Below are 17,548 nucleotides of genomic sequence, written 5' to 3' on the forward strand. Positions count from 1 at the left end.
ACTCATCTTTATACAATTAATTTATTTAAAATTGTTTTTTTAACAAAAAAACTATCCAAACAATGGCCCCTAAGGGGACACGGAGCAAACATTAAATAAAGTTTAGTTTTGCGTGCACACGCGATAGTTTCACGTGCGCATGCAATAGTTTCACATGCGCACACGATAAATAAGCCCATAAGGCGACATTCGAGTAAAAAAATCTAAAGTTTAGTTTTATGTGCTCACGTGAAACCTTCATGTGCAGAATATTTTTTTAAAGTTTAGTTTTGCGTGCTCACGTGAAACTTTCGCGTGCGCATGTGAAACTAAACTTTATTTAATTTTTGCTCCATGTTCCATTAGGGGCTCCGTAGGTTTCTGTGGTTTATTTGCATTTTTTACATTTCCTTTACTCATCTTCATACAATTCATTGAATAATAGTTTTTTTAAACAAAAAACTATCCAAACTACGCCCCTAAGGGGACATGGAGCAAAAATTGAATAAAGTTTAGTTTCACGTGCGCACGCGATAAGTAAGCCCCTAAGGTGACATTCGAGTAAAAAAATCTAAAGTTTAGTTTTATGTGCTCACGTGAAACCTTCATGTGCAGAATATTTTTTTTAAAGTGTAATTTCGTGTGCGCACGTGAAACTAAACTTTATTTAATTTTTGCTCCATGTTCCATTAGGGGCTCTGTAGGTTTCTGTGGTTTATTTGCATTTTTTTACATTTCCTTTACTCATCTTCATACAATTCATTGAATAATAGTTTTTTAAACAAAAAACTATCCAAACTACGCCCTTGAGAGGACATGGAGCAAAAATTGAATAAAGTTTAGTTTCACGTGCGCACGCTATAAGTAAGCCCCTAAGGTGACATTCGAGTAAAAAAATCTAAAGTTTAGTTTTATGTGCTCACGTGAAACCTTCATGTGCAGAATATTTTTTTAAAAGTGTAGTTTCGCGTGCGCACGTGAAACTAAACTTTATTTAATTTTTGCTCCATGTTCCATTAGGGGCTCCATAGGTTTCTGTGGTTTATTTGCATTTTTTACATTTCCTTTACTCATCTTCATACAATTCATTGAATAATAGTTTTTTTAAACAAAAAACTATCCAAACTACGCCCTTGAGAGGACATGGAGCAAAAATTGAATAAAGTTTAGTTTCACGTGCGCACGCTATAAGTAAGCCCCTAAGGTGACATTCGAGTAAAAAAATCTAAAGTTTAGTTTTATGTGCTCACGTGAAACCTTCATGTGCAGAATATTTTTTTAAAAGTGTAGTTTCGCGTGCGCACGTGAAACTAAACTTTATTTAATTTTTGCTCCATGTTCCATTAGGGGCTCCGTAGGTTTCTGTGGTTTATTTGCATTTTTTACATTTCCTTTACTCATCTTCATACAATTCATTGAATAATAGTTTTTTTAAACAAAAAACTATCCAAACTACGCCCCTAAGGGGACATGGAGCAAAAATTGAATAAAGTTTAGTTTCACGTGCGCACGCGATAAGTAAGCCCCTAAGGTGACAATGGAGTGAAAAAAATCTAGTTTCATGACGCGAAACTAAACGCGATAGTTTCACATGCGCATGCGAAACTAAACTTTATTTAATTTTTGCTCCATTTCCCCTTAGGAAAGCAAAATTTGAAGGGAATTGTTTTCTCTTAATTTGGGGATAGTTAAAAATTACGGTACAAAAAAGGTGCTTTGCAGGACTGGTTCTTTTAAGAACCGCTGACCAAAAAGGTGTATGGTCATTTTAATATAACATCTGTTTTGTATTCCACTTAAAAAAGTTGCATTGGTTTGGAATGACATGCAGTAAATTTATTTCTGTTGAATTTAATAATTGTTTAACTGTAGCTTTTCGGTCCTTCAAGTTCGCTTAAGGAAACCCTGTGCAAAATCTCCACCAATTGTTTCCTTTCCTGCTCCTGACACAGAACCAGCAACTGCAGCACAGCCTGATGGGTAAGAACATATACGACTGATTATAAAACTACATAGAGGTTAATGAGATGTTTATGCAATTATAGCAATAACATGTTATGTTCCCGTAACTCAACTTATGGTGCATTACGTTGGGTCATGGGTTCAAGCCCCACACTCCAAAAAATGTGGGGTTATTTTTTAACCAGCGTTGGGTCAAAAAGGGACAAACCCAACCCTTTGGGTTGTAAACTAACCTATGCTTAGATTCAACCCATTGTTGGTTCAAATATAAACATTTTCTTGGTTAATTTAACCCAACTTCTAGGTTTGTCTCTTTTTGACTAAATGCTAGGTTGAAAATGAGTGTACAGTACTAAAAATGTACAGCCTGATTGGACTGTAAGCCCCTTTGGATAAAAGCATCTACATGTAAATATGCATGTACCTGTCGTGTACAGCTTGCTGTTTTCCAGCCCTGCTCTTTTTTTACATTGGGATCTGGATTTTCCTGTAGCCAAATCCGAGGGAGTTCCTGACTGACAGAGCCTCTCATAAAGGGCCTGGAGTGTACAAGAGATGCTTTTGTTTTAAGCTTTCAAACTTTCAAGTGAAAGCATGTGAGTGGGTCATGAACGGGGGTGATGAAATGTATATATAGATGTGCATACCGCCTGAATTGAATACACTCACCATCTGTGCCAGTGTTGTCTGGCGACCAGCAGCGCCGCGTGGGATTGATTTTCTCTTTCGGCTTTCCGAACAGCGACGCACAAGGTCAGATATATGACACGTAAAGCTTCCTGCCCCAGTCTGCAGAAACAGTGAATCACATTGAACATCTGCAAGTACAATCTGTGTGATATTACAAATTATAACATAATATTGCTTAGCAGTGGCGGCCAGTGACTTCTTTTTTCGAGGGCGCTCGATGCGAAGTTCGTCACAACATGTAGAGTCCGTCATGTGTGTGGTTCGTATTTTCAAAATATGTGTTCTGCGCATCGAGAGATCATGTGTGCGTCACATGTTTAATAAAAAAGCACTGTACATCTGTTTATCTCAACCAGAACATGAAGAAATAACCTGTGAATGAGAGTTGTGAGCGACTCCTTCTCTTCTTCATACATGGACTCCAGCTCAGACAGGAAGATGACGGCAGACCAAGCCTGTTCTTTCGGTTTAGATGACCACGCTTGATCTCTGAGCTTAAGACTCTCAGTGCAACCCCTCAGGGCCACTGAAGCACAGCTTCTACAAAATCCATCACAATAAAGCTACAGTATGAGCGGCAATTACTGTAAAATTAGTCTGTATGTGGTATGATGGCTAAATAAGCAAACAGCTATTAGTACAGTACCTGTAGCACCGGAGGGCCCCGGGCAGCCCACATATTTTGAGCCAATCCTTGCGTCTGTAAGCTTGTTCAACAGATGCCCCCAATTCACACACACACTCGGTCTGTTGCCACGTGGGCATAGAGTCCCACCAAATCATCCCTTTAATCATGTTAAAAAAAACAAAAACAACAACTGTACATTGAAAAGAAGAGTTTGGGTACCCATTGAGTGACCTGACTTAATTTCTCTCTCACCGTACTCATCCTGTAGCATCTCTCTGTATAGTCGCTCTTTGATGATGTCATATTTACAGTGCAGCAGTTGCAGGATGTCCGAATTGTTGGGACACATCATGCTGCCCATAATGATGATATTACTCCGCGATAGAGATGGTAGGAGAGTCCAAACTCCGTCGAGAACAAGCCTGAATGCAGGAGAAATATTGTAAATTCATTCAATATTATGCAAGCATACAAAGAAAAAAAGAGTGCATGTGACCTGATGTAAAGTCTCTTGGCTTTGTTCTGAAGACACAGGATGTTCAACTCATCTGCGTCCTCCTCCTGAAAGAAAATAATGCACACAAAGTAAAATACAACATTTACATACATTCATTTAGCAGATATCTTTAAGAGAATAAGGGGAATACAAATATGCACAAAGAATCATAATTTACATAGTTAAGTAAAGTTGTAATTTTATTATATACTTATATAGACTTTGAGATTTCATATTTAGAGATGAAATGTATTATTCAGCATTATATTAAGCAACACATTCATACAGCATATTATATCACATTGTTTGTCAGAAAAAAAATTGGTAAAAAAATGGTCCCAAGCTGTCATTGGCACTTTAAAAGTTCCTAAAATATACCATTTAGGTATAGTTGTATATACATTTGGTACCAATATGTACCTTTAAGAATCTTATATAAAAACTTTAGGTACAAATGAGTACTTTTTGAAAGAGTACCGCCCCAGTGACAGCTGTAAGAATTTTTTTTTTACCATTTTTTCTGAGAGTGTAGCCAAATATTACGTTTTGTATTTTACACAATATTATGTTAAATATAACTCTCACAGAAATCATAATCATAGAAGTTTGTACCTTAAGTATGTGTCTATGGTTGATTGTTGGTGATTGTATGTTGTGTTTAAGTGAGGTGGCGATTCTGCCAGCTTTCAACATTTGTAGATCCCAGTACAACTACAGAAGACATAAGGAGTGGCCACCAGTGTTGGGTTAAGTAACTCAAAAAAAAACTTTATTAATTAAAATATGAATAATAGGAGGGCAGCAATAAATGCCGATATACACTAAAAATACGTGTCCGATAACTATTCTGAATCGCACAGCGGATATTATTCACAGACATTTCATGTACTATGGCTTTTGATCAGTAGATCCTTATCGATCTGAAATCACTGTTAGTTTGAGTCGTTTATAACATCCATTTGAAAAAGCAAACATAATCATTATACATATTCTTTATTATCATGAAAATACCTGAAAAGGTTTGAAAAACAGCAATATAAATATATCCTGAAGCCATTTCCTGGCTGGAGCTGCGTGTGTGGTTCTTCGTCTGCAGCAAATATTGAGTTTCTGCACGATAGCGACCTCTGGCTTTTGGATGTAGCGGCATTTCACCGTAATTCATTGAGAAGCATAGCAAGTATCATCGGCTGATAGGCGCACCCCTAATTAATAAGCAACCAATATCTCAGTTATATTAATGCTGATAGGTTAACCAACCAGTTCATAGTGAGAATTGGAAACTACCATAATTCTTATTAACTCACCAAAGTATTTAAAGTGAGAAGGATACATTCAAAAAACATTTTAGCTGAAATAATTGCATTTTTGTGAAGGACATTTTTTAGAGATCAGATTCAGAACGATTATAAAAACATACATAGTTTAAAAATAGTATACAGAGTTTTTATATTAGTAAATATTTTTTGCTTCAGTTTTTTTTATAAATTGGGCACGTGCGCCATCTAGTGTATAATCACATTATTACAGATTAACATAAAACCTCATCAGGAACACGTTTTTTATGGAACTGTTTTCTCTTAATTGACTAAATAACTCGTCAATGGCGGAAAAAGAGTACAATTTTCTGGAAACATTAAAAGTATTCTCTTACTTTCAAGGAAAAAGTAATATAATTACAGTAAATAATTACTTTGTAACTAGTTAAAGCCAACACTGTTGGCCACATACCTGTACATAAGCAGTGAGGTACAAGAGGCTGTGCTGTATCATGAATAAATCACAGCCAATGCCATTGTTAGGCAAGACGTTCCTTCAGCTGTGACTTATTCTCGATACAGCACTAGGCTTGATCGAGCACTTTATTGCTTTAATGAAATTGTTACAACATAATACAATGATTAAAGCAAATATTTATCACTGCATGCACATCCATGAAGTAAAATCACTAAAATCTTTCTTCTGCTGGAAAAAAATTGTCAAATGTTTACATTGCTAAGGGTGCTGCTGTGCAATGATACACAGAATCGTTGAGTGCATCGATTATGGCTTTTAGAGTGAAGTGAAAGTTAAAAATTATTTAAATAAACACATTAACTGGAGTTTAACATAAAAAGTCCCAACATACTAATAGAGAAAAAGTATAATGTAAAAATACCACTTCTCTATTTTCACGTTGCCTCTCCATCACTAAGAGAACATGCAGAACACTTCTGGCTGAACATGAAGACCCTCCAGTCTCACCTTTCACCTGAACACATCATACAGTGACATCAGATGACATCACACATCTTTCTTCCTCATCATCTGTTGTAATGCATGAGGCTATGAGAGTAATGTAACTCATTCACCTGTGAAATGGCTCTTTTAGTATCCTCCTGACTGGTGGAGATGAGAAAGATACTATTGTAAAGCGAACATATCATCTCACTGCCAACCACATCATCCTCCAGCAGGCCGAGGGACTCGCAGACCGAATGTACACAGTCTTCCATCCTACACAACAAAAAAGTTCACTAAAGCTCAAACACATACAAAATACTGGATCCCAAAAACAATGCAAACAACTAATATACAGTTTCTTAGTGGATTGACTACAACCGCTTATATGTTATTTACACCCACAAACATGAAAAGAGAAAGTGTCTTACCTGTCTGATGAGCTGATCTTCATGAATAATGGACGATTACAACAAAGTAGCGTCTGTTGCCGAGGTAACCATTAGGATCAGATTGCAAAGGTAGAGAATCAGCTCATCACATACAGATGATCTGGCAATCCATATCTCTACTTTTATTATCAAATAGCAAAGGCTGCAAAATGGGAAATATGCGAAAAAAAGAGTCTGTGTCAGAGCAAAAGCACAACTGTGACAATTGTGACAATCTTACTAACCAATTAAGTGTCCATGTGACAAAAATATATTATCAAATATAATTTTAAATATATAAAAAATACAAAAAATGACCAAAAATTATATTTGCTTATATTTATTTTGAAATAAAGGTATGTTTACAAAAATGTTTTTTTTTTACCAATCTATTGTTTGGCCATTTTTTATATTTTGAAATATATTTTAAAGCATTTATATACATGTTGCATTGGAAGAAAATCTTTGTTTGTTACAAACCTCTAATAATAACAGGTTTGAAAATGTTCAAATTATATATATTTTCAAATTTAAAAACATATTACTTTCTATAAAATTTTTTAGCATATATTTAAAACATATTTTTTGCAAGAATTTTTTTTTTTGCCATGCCTGTCAAAGATATATACTGCATCCTAATTCACATAACACTTATGTAATGGTGTGTAATATTATTATATAATATAATTATTAATGTTATCATTATTATTATTAGTAGTAGTACACATATGCATAATTCATGATTTTGGTACTTATATGACCCAAACCGAATTAACGTTAATGCATTTTAATATAGGCTACATTTATGTACATATAAGTTTATTATAACATCTATGTAGCTACTGTATACACAAATGTTGTTTAACACTGATTCCTTATCACCATATTATGTGATAAGACGCCGTTTTTATGATGTTGAGATGATGCACTGGTGTTGAAAATACATCAGCAATGAAGTTTGTATAAGAAATGTGATGCAGCTATTTTTAAACATCATTAAATCACTTCAGTCTTTCAGATCACACATTATCTTATATATCATCATCTTGCACACAGAAACTGCCAACTACCAAAAAGCTTAAAATATCAGTCTTACAACGTAACAAATTAGTAAAACAAGTACTGCATTTATACAAACAGCAATAAATACTTTTCTATTGCTTCCCTACTAAAAAAACACAGCTAAAACCAGCATTAGCTGGTCCAACCCTAAACCGAAGTGAAAATGGTTTGAAAAATATTGAGAAACCAATTCGTTAGAAGCTGGGTTGCAATCTTTTCCCGGACTCCGCCCACCAGCCGTACCATATGATCGGAAGTAAAGAGAGATCATTTCGAGGAGGGGAGGAGATTTGCATTTTTGATTAAAGATTATGAGGGCACATGAATTAAAAAATAATGAAGCTTACAGATAAGTCATTTGTAAAATGTTAATATAATAATAATAATAATACAAAACACAGTTTATCATTTTAATTTCGTGGTGGCTTTAAATTTGTTAAAAATTGTTAAACTTTTATTTAGATTATATTATAGGGATATTTGACATAATCAAAATTATTAAAAGAAGTGGAATTTATCAACACACCAACAAACTTTATAAAACTGTCAATTTAAACAATTTAGATTTTGTTTTTGTAGACATGCGTAACCTCCATGTATGTACCTGTTTTAAATTCAATGCAGAACAAAAACAAACTAGACTGGGTGAAGATGGGATTTAATGCAATATTTCGACATGGTAAAAAAACTGAATACAAAGAATATGAAACACGGCTTAAAGGTGCAGTGTGTAAATTTTAGCGGCATTCCAGTGGTGAGGTTGCAAATTGCTCACCTCTCCATTTGAAACGCATAGAGAAGCCATGGTACCTGCCACTGGAAAAACATGTAATTGACGGAAACAACTAAGTAAAAAGAAGTTTGTCCCTTAAGGGCTTCTGTAGAAACATGGCGGCACAAAAGGGCGACTTTCACGTAAGGGGACCCTCTGTGTATGTAGATAAAAACGTCTCATTCTAAGGTAATAAAAACATAAGAGTTCAATGGTCTTTATACACCCCTGATAATATGGTTTTGTATATTATTTTGTATATTTCATTTCTGTCAAGAGATCCTTCTAAAAAATTACACACTGCACCTTTAAAAGAAACAATAGCAATTTACCTGAATATAACATCCATAGCTTAGAATAATTCTGTCAATACATCGTATCAAGCACTGGTCTCATTGTTTTGTTCATATGGATTATAATTGTCATTATAACACTGTCATTATATGGAAACGTGTTTAACATTATTTAAAGCAGTGGTTCTCAAACTGGGGGGTTGTGAGATGGTGCTAGGGGTCCCGAGTATTAGATACATTAATTTATCATAAATTCTGTGTAATTAAACCTCATGAAAATAAAGCTACTAACCTACTGCACTACATTTAATTCAAATTCTTAGTTTGAGATTCTTTTTGTTTAATGTAAAGGGATGTACTCTACACAAGGGGGTTTGAGAACCACTGAATTAAAACAAGTAACAAAATAATCGCAACACCAGTGCAAGAGCAGACACAAAATCCTGTTCCATAACAGTGAGATAAAGTAAAAAAACTGTGTTAAATCAAAACTGAATTTGTCACTTCCTGAATATTTATTAATCATTTGAAAAACGAACTCCATTTATGATTTAAACCGTAAGCAAGAAAATATCCAGATATTTCCATTAAGCTTGCAGCTCTGCTAGTCCATAGTGAAGAAACTGTGATCTGTCCAGTGTTGGGCTCAAGACATCAGTGACTTTACAAAGACAGAAAAAAATGTAATTCAATATAAAAGTTATACACGATAAATCATAAACACTTACAGTAGCACCAATAAAAATAAAATCTTTAAAAGATCGTCTGTATTTGACATTATTTGGATTATGTAGTGGTGATATCTCATAGACTTAAGTTTAATGTGCGTTAGGTTCAAGCATTGTAAAGGAAACATGAAACACTGTTTGCAACTTGTTTTACTATTCATGAGCGAGACGGTTTATTTAATGTCAAAAACTGAAACATCAGAATGGATCCGGGTGGTTGAAGGAATGACATCAAAAGTAGAGTCACTTCAAAGACAGAGCGAGTTTGATAAAAGATTACAAAAACAATCTTGCACAAGGGTTTCATGTTGACTTTAGGTTCATCAGATCTCAAGGTCGATTGGAAAAAGCATCACGGGACGGACTCCACTCGCCGTGTGTGGTTTATGGGCCACCGTGGATAATTTTAGGGCATTTTTCAGGGGCGATGCAGTGGCCGTTGTGATCAACCAGTCCAGCCGGGCACTGGCATCCTGGCACACAGGGTTTAAAGCAATGAGACTCGATCACACCCAGTGGGACGTCTTTATTGAAACAGGTCTTCGGACACGGCGGTCCGCATTCATCAAACACGTAGCCTCTGTCCGTCGGGCAACCGACAGCTGTGAGGATTGCAGAGAATGAGATGCGTTACATCAAAGCATACGTCTCCTAAAGTTATAGAGGTATAGTCTAATAATGAAACTCACCGCAAAGCATGGGAGATCTCCACTGGATCACGACGCCGACCTCGCGACACTCGGATGCGTAAGCCTCCAGCACCTCACACAGACATTGGTCCATGTTGGACCCGCAGGCGCACAGGTCATACACACACGAAGCGAAGAACATCTCAGGTGGCACCAACTTGTGGCAGCGCTCAAACACAGGAGACTTCAGGACCGCGCAGCGAGCGTTCGCCGTCTTACGGGAAGAGTAACCAGCTTCCTTACACGGGTCAATGTTCCTCACGTCCGAACATTGAAGGTTCGAATGATTTCCGCTGCCATCCTGCGAGGAGAGACACCAGTCGTGCACCAGTCAGAAATAAGTTGGGAAAGATTCTACAATTTTATTTAAATATTAAATTTAGGGAAATTATTAGTGTGAAATAGTCAGAAATACATTATCGTAAATTCAGCATATGGGGTGCTGATATAAAAAAAAATTGTTAGCAACCCCTCAGACAAATGAATAGATCACATGCAAAACCCTCTAAGTACATCTGACATGTTTTCTTGTAAATGTGCATTTTATATCAGACTCCTCAGTATAGGTTTGGTAATTTCTCTTCAATGGCAATGAAAAGGTTATTAGTCAATAATTGAAATGACTTAATATCACAAATGTCACTTTAGTCATTTCATTGTAGTTTAACAAATTTGACTGTCTTAGCTGCAAAACCCTCTAAGTGCATGCAAGCTTTTCTTTAAACAAGACATAGTAAACGACTGCAAAATCACTAAGGATGCAACTAGAAACATTGCAAATAATGAAAGTCAAAGTGTAAAAATAAAGAAACTGAACCACAGATAAAAAAATCTTTAAAAAATTTTCTTAAACACTAAATCCAAGAAAAATTCAAGAAAAATTTGCTTACCCCATTGGCAGATTTTTTTGCTTGTTTTATGCACAAAATCACTTAAATTTGATATTTTTGGTCTAAAAACTAGACTTATTTTCTTGGATCATTTTGCTCATCAAGAAAAAGCATCTTAATTTAAGAATTTTTAGATATTTTTACAAAAAAAAAAAAAAAAAATACTAAAATTTTTTTCCTTGAAAATAATTTTTGCAGTGTAATCACTAATTTCACTACAAAAATAATGACTTTCTTAGTAGTTTTGTCTTGTTTTCAGTAAAAAATATAAATTTTTTTTTAAATTAAGATGTATTTTCTTGATGAGCAAAATGACCTTAGAAAATAAGTCTAGTTTTTAGACAAAAAATATAAATTTAAATTATTAAATTAGTGCTTAAGCAAAAAAATCTGCCAATGGAATAAGAAAATTTTCTTGAATTAAGTGTTTATGAAAAAACAATTTCTTATTTCAAGAAATTTTTTCTTATTCCATTGGCAGATTTTTTGCTTCATTGTTTTAAGCACTAATTTACTTAAAGTTTATATTTTTTTGTCTAAAAACTAGATTTATTTTCCTAGGTCATTTACTCATCAAGAAAATACATCTTAATTTTAAAATGTTGAGATATTTTTACTGAAAACAAGACAAAAATACTAAGTAAGAAAGTCATTTTTGCAGTGTTCTCATGTTGTAAGCACACTGCAAAAAAGACTTTCAAGAACAATTTTAGTATTTTTGTCTTGTTTTCAGTAGAAATATCAAAAAATTCTTAAATCAAGATGTATTTTCTCAATGAGCAAAATGACCTAAGAAAATAATACTAGTTTTTAGACAAAAAATATACAATTTAAGTGAATTTGTGCTTAAAACAAGAAAAAATATCTGCCAATGGGGTGAGAAAATTTTACTTGAATTAAGTGTTTAAGAAAAACGAAATCTTATTTCACAATGTTTTTTCTCACCCCATTGGCAGATAATTTTGCTTGTTTTAAGGACAATTTCACGTAAATTGTATTTTATTTGTCATAATACTAGACTTATTTACTTAGGTCGTTTTGCTCATCAAGAAAAAGCATCTTAATTTAAGAATTTTTAGATATTTCTACTGAAAACAAGACAAAAATACTAAGTAAGAAAGTCATTTTTTGAAGTGTATGTCCCTTCTTATTTTAACAATACATGATTTCTGAGGTTCTTTGTAGTTGTGGAAATTTGTAAAACTATGTATTTTCTGTGTTTTGATGGCTGAATGACCAGCATCCTGATATAAAACAATAGGTTAACAGCGCACGTTCTGGACGTCCATTCCTCACTGCCTTGTTTGGATTTAACATGTTGTCAGGCTGCATAAGGTGTATATCATTATCTCATTTTTGACTGAGGTGGTGTTTAGCAACTTTTGCATATGAACTCTTCAAATATAGAGATGTTTTGAGATGCTGAAATGGCTTCTCGCACCTTCCAGTTGTTTCCAAACGCTGCTTCAGATGTGGCGATCTGTCCGTTACGGAGTCTCATGTCATCCTGAGGATAGTTGTTGAAGTTGCCACAGAGGCCACACATGTGCTTCTTATAGGTACCAGGAACACTGACCTCCAAATGAGAGCGACCGTTCCATAACACCTGCACATAAACCATCACCAAAAGTGGATTTTTACTCAGTACTCAAGTATCTGTACTTTTACTTTACTACACTGCAAAAAATTATTTAAGAAAAAAAATTCTTAGTATTTTTGTCTTGTTTTCAGTAAATATATCAAAAAATTCTTAAATTAAGATGCTTTTTCTTGATGAGCAAAACGGCCCAAGAAAATAAGTCTAGTTTTTAGACCAAAAATATCAAATTAAAATGATTTTGTGCATAAAACAAGCAAAAAAATCTGCCAATGAGGTAAGCAAATTTTTCTTGAATTTTTCTTGAATTTAATGTTTAAGAAAAAATTTCACGCTTTTTTTTGCTTACCCCATTGGCAGATTTTTTTGCTTGTTTTATGCACAAAATAATTTAAATGTGATATTTTTGGTCTAGAAACTAGACTTATTTTCTTGAGTCGTTTTGCTCATCAAGAAAAAGCATCTTAATTTAATATTTTTTAGATATTTTACTGAAAACAAGACAAAAATACAAATAATTTTTTTCTTGAAAATAATTTTTTGCAGTGTATATTCTGATGCATAATATTTTACTTCTTACAACACTACATTTAATAAATACAATTGTTTTTACCCTTGAAACTGAAGTACATAAAACTGTACCTTTAGCCCAACATTTGTGTTAAGTAGAATAGTGTTGGTCTTTCGCTCCAGGTAAACATACGGCTCTTTAAGAAACGGCAGGGAGACGGGCTGATAATCAACCTGATCAATGCAATAAAAAAAGAATAATATAGACACATAAACAAAAAAAAATTATAATTATACATTATTATATTTGATTAAGAGGTATACAGCACCTTGACAACCCAATCTTGTAATAGCTGTACCACGACATCACCAATAAACACAGTGACCTCTTTAGTCCACGACACTTCCTTACGACCCCTGTCTTCATTAGACACATGGACACTGGAGGAAAATGGACACACGTGAACGTTCTGCTAAAGTATGTGGTGTAAGCATTGAAAGCACAATACAATGTTTTAAACACCTGAAGTCTCCGCCCTGACAGTCCTGAGCTAACACATATGTACACGTGCCCTGGAAATTCACCATCTTGCCATCAAACGTCCGGTAGTGAGGATCTCCAAACACGATACAGGTGGCCGGACGAGGAATGCAGTGAGGACAACACATTCCAGGAGTGAGAGTTGGAGTTTCATCCTTCAAACACACAAAAATTACACTCTGACATTGACACCTGTACCAATACACATCTCACCCGGCTGTTTGTGTAACTCACCGAGGCGCAGGTCAGCGCAGGGCATCTCTGGGTTTGGCAGTGCACCTCTCCAGACACACAGGTGCAGAGCGTGCACTCATCCACCTCCCAGTGATCATTGTGGTTGTACACACGTCGGTCATACACACACTGCGCGCTGATGTCTATGGAGTAAACCACGGCTGTGACATCCGTGCACTCGTGGCAACATTTCCCAGGGTTCTTTAGCTTAAATGATCCATCTGGACAATCGATTGCAGGACACTCCTGCAGGTCACACTCGATATGGCCTTGCTAAAGCACAAAAATCACATAAATAGGGGTTTAAAATTACACGGATGTGCAAAAATCTTTATTTTTTTTAAAGAAAGACCCAACTCATACATGACATTCGGACACGACTGTCGGAGTTCGCCCCCTAGTGGCAGTCGTACTTAAGTTTCAGTATAATCGTAACATGGGAGAGAAGCTCATTCCAGCGAAAAAGGTTTCATTTTAATATTCACCATAGTGGAATAAATAAATAAATGCAAATGAATGAAACAGCTGGGTAACATATATGACAATGTTTTTGTGTGTCCTCACATTGCAGACGCAGGTGACGCACTCGTTCTCTTTGTCTGTCCATCTCCAGCCGTTTCTTACGCGGGTCTTGTCACCGTCTAACACACACTCTGAAACACACATATATAAATAAATATTTAAAAGCACACATGCTGTTGTAAGAGCAAGCAATGCTAGGTTATTATTTCTGATTGTACCGTCACACACGGGGCAGCAGGAGTCTGGAGAGGTGTGCTGCTCAGACTGAGGACAGCTGAGAGGAGGGCAACCTCGATGAATACACGTCCATGTCAAATCCTGCACACATATACACAGAGAGATACAGCAGATCCGTCCACAGAAACAAGCACAGATTCATAAAACAAATGTGAAACGTCACCTTGCACTGACAGGTAAAACATGGGTCATCTGTGGCCAACACTTCATTACCCAAAAGCGTAGCTGTGCAGTTACTCAAAGGCTCTGAAGACGGGAGAAATGTTAAGTTTGAGATAAATAAATAAAAGACATTTTGTCAAGATTTCTATTAAAGTATCATTCATCATGTATCATTTCACATCTGAAAACATATACTATAGGGCTGTCAAAAGATTAATCGCAATTAATCATGATTAATCGCATACAAAATAAAAGTTTGTGTTTGCATAATATATATGTGTGCACTGTGTGTAATTATTTTGTACATATAAATAATAAAAAAAAAATTTTTATACAGTTATACATAAATAACTTTTTTTATTTATACATATATGTGTGTATTTATAATAATAACAATAAACAGCTATGCATATGACAAAGACTGCCAATATTTTTTATAAAAAAAGAACGGGTAAATATTACATTTATAATTTATTACTTATCCGTAATAAATAGTTTTTAAGGAATTCAAGGTTTTGATTGTTTTTGATATGTTTTCAATTTGTTTTGCATCAACGCCATAATTGTTCACATTATCATTGCGATGCATCGTAAAAACAATTATATTCAACAGCCCTATATACAATCTAATAGCCATTTACTGTAAAGCTCCTGTGCAATTAAAAAAAGTTATACATAAATAAATATTTTCTTAAATTTATACATATATGTGTGTATTTATATATACATAATAATTACAAACACATATATATTATGCAAACACAAACTTTTATTTTGTATGGGATTAATCGCCATTACTCTTTTTACAGCCCTAATATCTTTTTTAAGGATTTTTAAATAATTGCATTGTAAAAAAAAACTATTTTAGCAAAAATAAAACACAATAGAAACTAATTTGTAAAAAATGTGTAGGGCTGTCAAAAGATTAATCGCGATTAATCGCATACAAAATAAAAGTTTGTGCTTGCATAACATATTTGTGTGTGTATTGTGTGTAACTATTTTGTATATATAAATACACACATGCATTTAAGAAAAAAATATTTATGTTATTTTTTTATATAATAGAAAATATATAAAAATAAAGAATAATTTATATAATAGAAAATATATAAAAATAAAGAATATATGCATTTGGGTGATTCTGGCGAAATTAGATTTTGATAAAAAAAAGTAAATGCAAAGTAAGAGTATCAAAATAAGAACTACTTTGCCTATGATTTCAAATGACATACAATTTAGTTGTTTTTTCTACATTTAGGGGAAAATTTTCATTACCGCAACGTGTCCATGACTGGATTTGGGTTCATTGACATGGAAATATTTATAATTAAAAATTCTTAAAAAATTAAAAGCTTGAGTGCATGTTATACTGTAAACATTTACATTAAAGAAACATGTGGTATTTGGTGATCATTGGTAAATGTAGAGACAATAATAAGGAATATAAATGTGTCCAATACCAATTTTCTCATACTCCACAACAAAAACAAATAAAAAATTAGTTGGAAGGGACATAATTGACTGTGACACTCACGATGGCTACCAGGTAAGCAGTTCTTATTCTTTTCTATCCAGATAAAAGTTGAAATTTTGTTGGTCATAGTACCTAGACAACTTTTTAGTTATATATATCATGTTGCGGTTATGATAATTTTTGATAATGATAATCTAAAAAATTGAAATAATTATATAGGAAATATGTTTTAAATCCTCTAAAAATAACGGTTATAGTAAAGTCAGACCTTAATCTTATTTGTGCAAAAAAAAAATTGGCTTCAAGGGATTTTTTAAAATTCTGATGCTGGACACCTTCTAAATCTGGATTTTGTGAGAATCATGCAAGTATGTGTATTTATATATAAAAAATAATTACAAACATTGCACACACATACATTATACCAAAACAAACTTTTGTTTTGTATGCGATTAACCGTGATTAATCTTTTGACAGCCCTAATTTTTTTGATAATAAACTGTACAGTCCAATCTCTCTCTCTCTCTCTCTCTCTCTCTCTCTCTCTCTCTCTCTCTCTCTCTCTCTCTCTCTCTCTCTCTCTCTCTCTCTCTCTCTCTCTCTCTCTAGTTAATACTGACGTGCACAAACAGGACAGCAGGCATCTGGGCTGCTGTACTGTATATAATGTTTGGGACAGTCCACCAGTCTCGGACACTGTTTCCGATAACAGCGCAAGTGCTGCTCTCCATTCGGCGTGACCTACAACACAAACACACAGTGAGAAAACACAAACCAACACAGGTGCGCAAACAACTGTAATGAGCCGTACCTCACAGGTGCAGATCTGACACGGGTCATCTGATGGGTGAAAACTTTCTCCAGGACCGTACACACGGCCTTCAAAGACACAGTCTATCCAAACAATAACACACATGAGGGTATAAGTTAAGAAAGAATGTCAAAATGTCAGGTATTCGTGTGTTTTAAGTTTAAGTGTATAAAGGGAGAGTTGTACCTGCACAAACCGGGCAGCATTCACCTGGTACGGTGATCTGATTCAGACAGGTGGAGATACAGTGGACCTCCGAGCAGGTGGTCACTCCATCCACACACATGCAGGACATGCAGGGTCCACTGGACGCAAACCAGGTGCTGCCTTCAGAGTGCTCAACACCATCATAAAAACAGCCTAAGAGAGAGATTAACAAACAACTTACATGTAAAAATACAAACTATACTTCGGGCTTTAATTATTAGTTATTTTGCAGTTACCTCTGCAACGGGGGCAGCAGGAACCCGGATCGGTAATCTGATGCATGCAGGTCAACTCAGCACACGGAGGTTTCACACAGATCACCTCACCATCCTAAAACACATACATGCAAAAAGATGGCAGCACTACCATTTCAACCAAATGCATGGCTGTAAAAGCAAAATTGTGAGATA

The 17,548-nt window shown here is 34.8% G+C and overlaps 2 protein-coding genes across 6 annotated transcripts in view; both read right to left on the minus strand.

Annotated features, from left to right (window-relative positions):
- Positions 1 to 1,841: 1,841 nt before the first annotated feature.
- On the minus strand, positions 1,842 to 6,429 carry LOC135774027 (uncharacterized). The gene is made up of 11 exons (XM_065283957.1): positions 6,407 to 6,429; positions 6,107 to 6,251; positions 5,914 to 6,006; positions 4,368 to 4,466; positions 3,756 to 3,820; positions 3,512 to 3,681; positions 3,278 to 3,416; positions 3,004 to 3,171; positions 2,611 to 2,730; positions 2,366 to 2,480; positions 1,842 to 1,952 (listed from the first exon to the last, which is right to left on the minus strand). The coding sequence occupies exons 1-11, from the start codon at positions 6,427 to 6,429 to the stop codon at positions 1,842 to 1,844; spliced, it is 1,248 nt and encodes a 415-aa protein (XP_065140029.1).
- A 1,680-nt stretch (positions 6,430 to 8,109) lies between these two features.
- Positions 8,110 to 17,548, minus strand: part of kcp (kielin cysteine rich BMP regulator) — a 48,973-nt gene continuing 39,534 nt past the window's right edge. For all 5 annotated transcript variants that reach the window (XM_065283636.2, XM_065283639.2, XM_065283638.2 and 2 more), the window contains 14 exons: positions 17,375 to 17,468; positions 17,118 to 17,291; positions 16,932 to 17,014; positions 16,741 to 16,861; positions 14,645 to 14,727; positions 14,463 to 14,562; positions 14,287 to 14,375; positions 13,723 to 13,995; positions 13,471 to 13,643; positions 13,277 to 13,388; positions 13,080 to 13,181; positions 12,282 to 12,446; positions 9,951 to 10,251; positions 8,110 to 9,863 (listed from right to left, as the gene is read on the minus strand). In XM_065283636.2, coding sequence (XP_065139708.1) covers positions 9,646 to 9,863; positions 9,951 to 10,251; positions 12,282 to 12,446; positions 13,080 to 13,181; positions 13,277 to 13,388; positions 13,471 to 13,643; positions 13,723 to 13,995; positions 14,287 to 14,375; positions 14,463 to 14,562; positions 14,645 to 14,727; positions 16,741 to 16,861; positions 16,932 to 17,014; positions 17,118 to 17,291; positions 17,375 to 17,468 — 2,088 coding nt within the window. In that variant the 3' untranslated portion in view covers positions 8,110 to 9,645. The remainder of the gene's footprint in view (positions 9,864 to 9,950; positions 10,252 to 12,281; positions 12,447 to 13,079; positions 13,182 to 13,276; positions 13,389 to 13,470; positions 13,644 to 13,722; positions 13,996 to 14,286; positions 14,376 to 14,462; positions 14,563 to 14,644; positions 14,728 to 16,740; positions 16,862 to 16,931; positions 17,015 to 17,117; positions 17,292 to 17,374; positions 17,469 to 17,548) is intronic.

Source organism: Paramisgurnus dabryanus, chromosome 9, assembly GCF_030506205.2.
Source record: "Paramisgurnus dabryanus chromosome 9, PD_genome_1.1, whole genome shotgun sequence".
Taxonomy (NCBI): Eukaryota; Metazoa; Chordata; class Actinopteri; order Cypriniformes; family Cobitidae; genus Paramisgurnus; species Paramisgurnus dabryanus.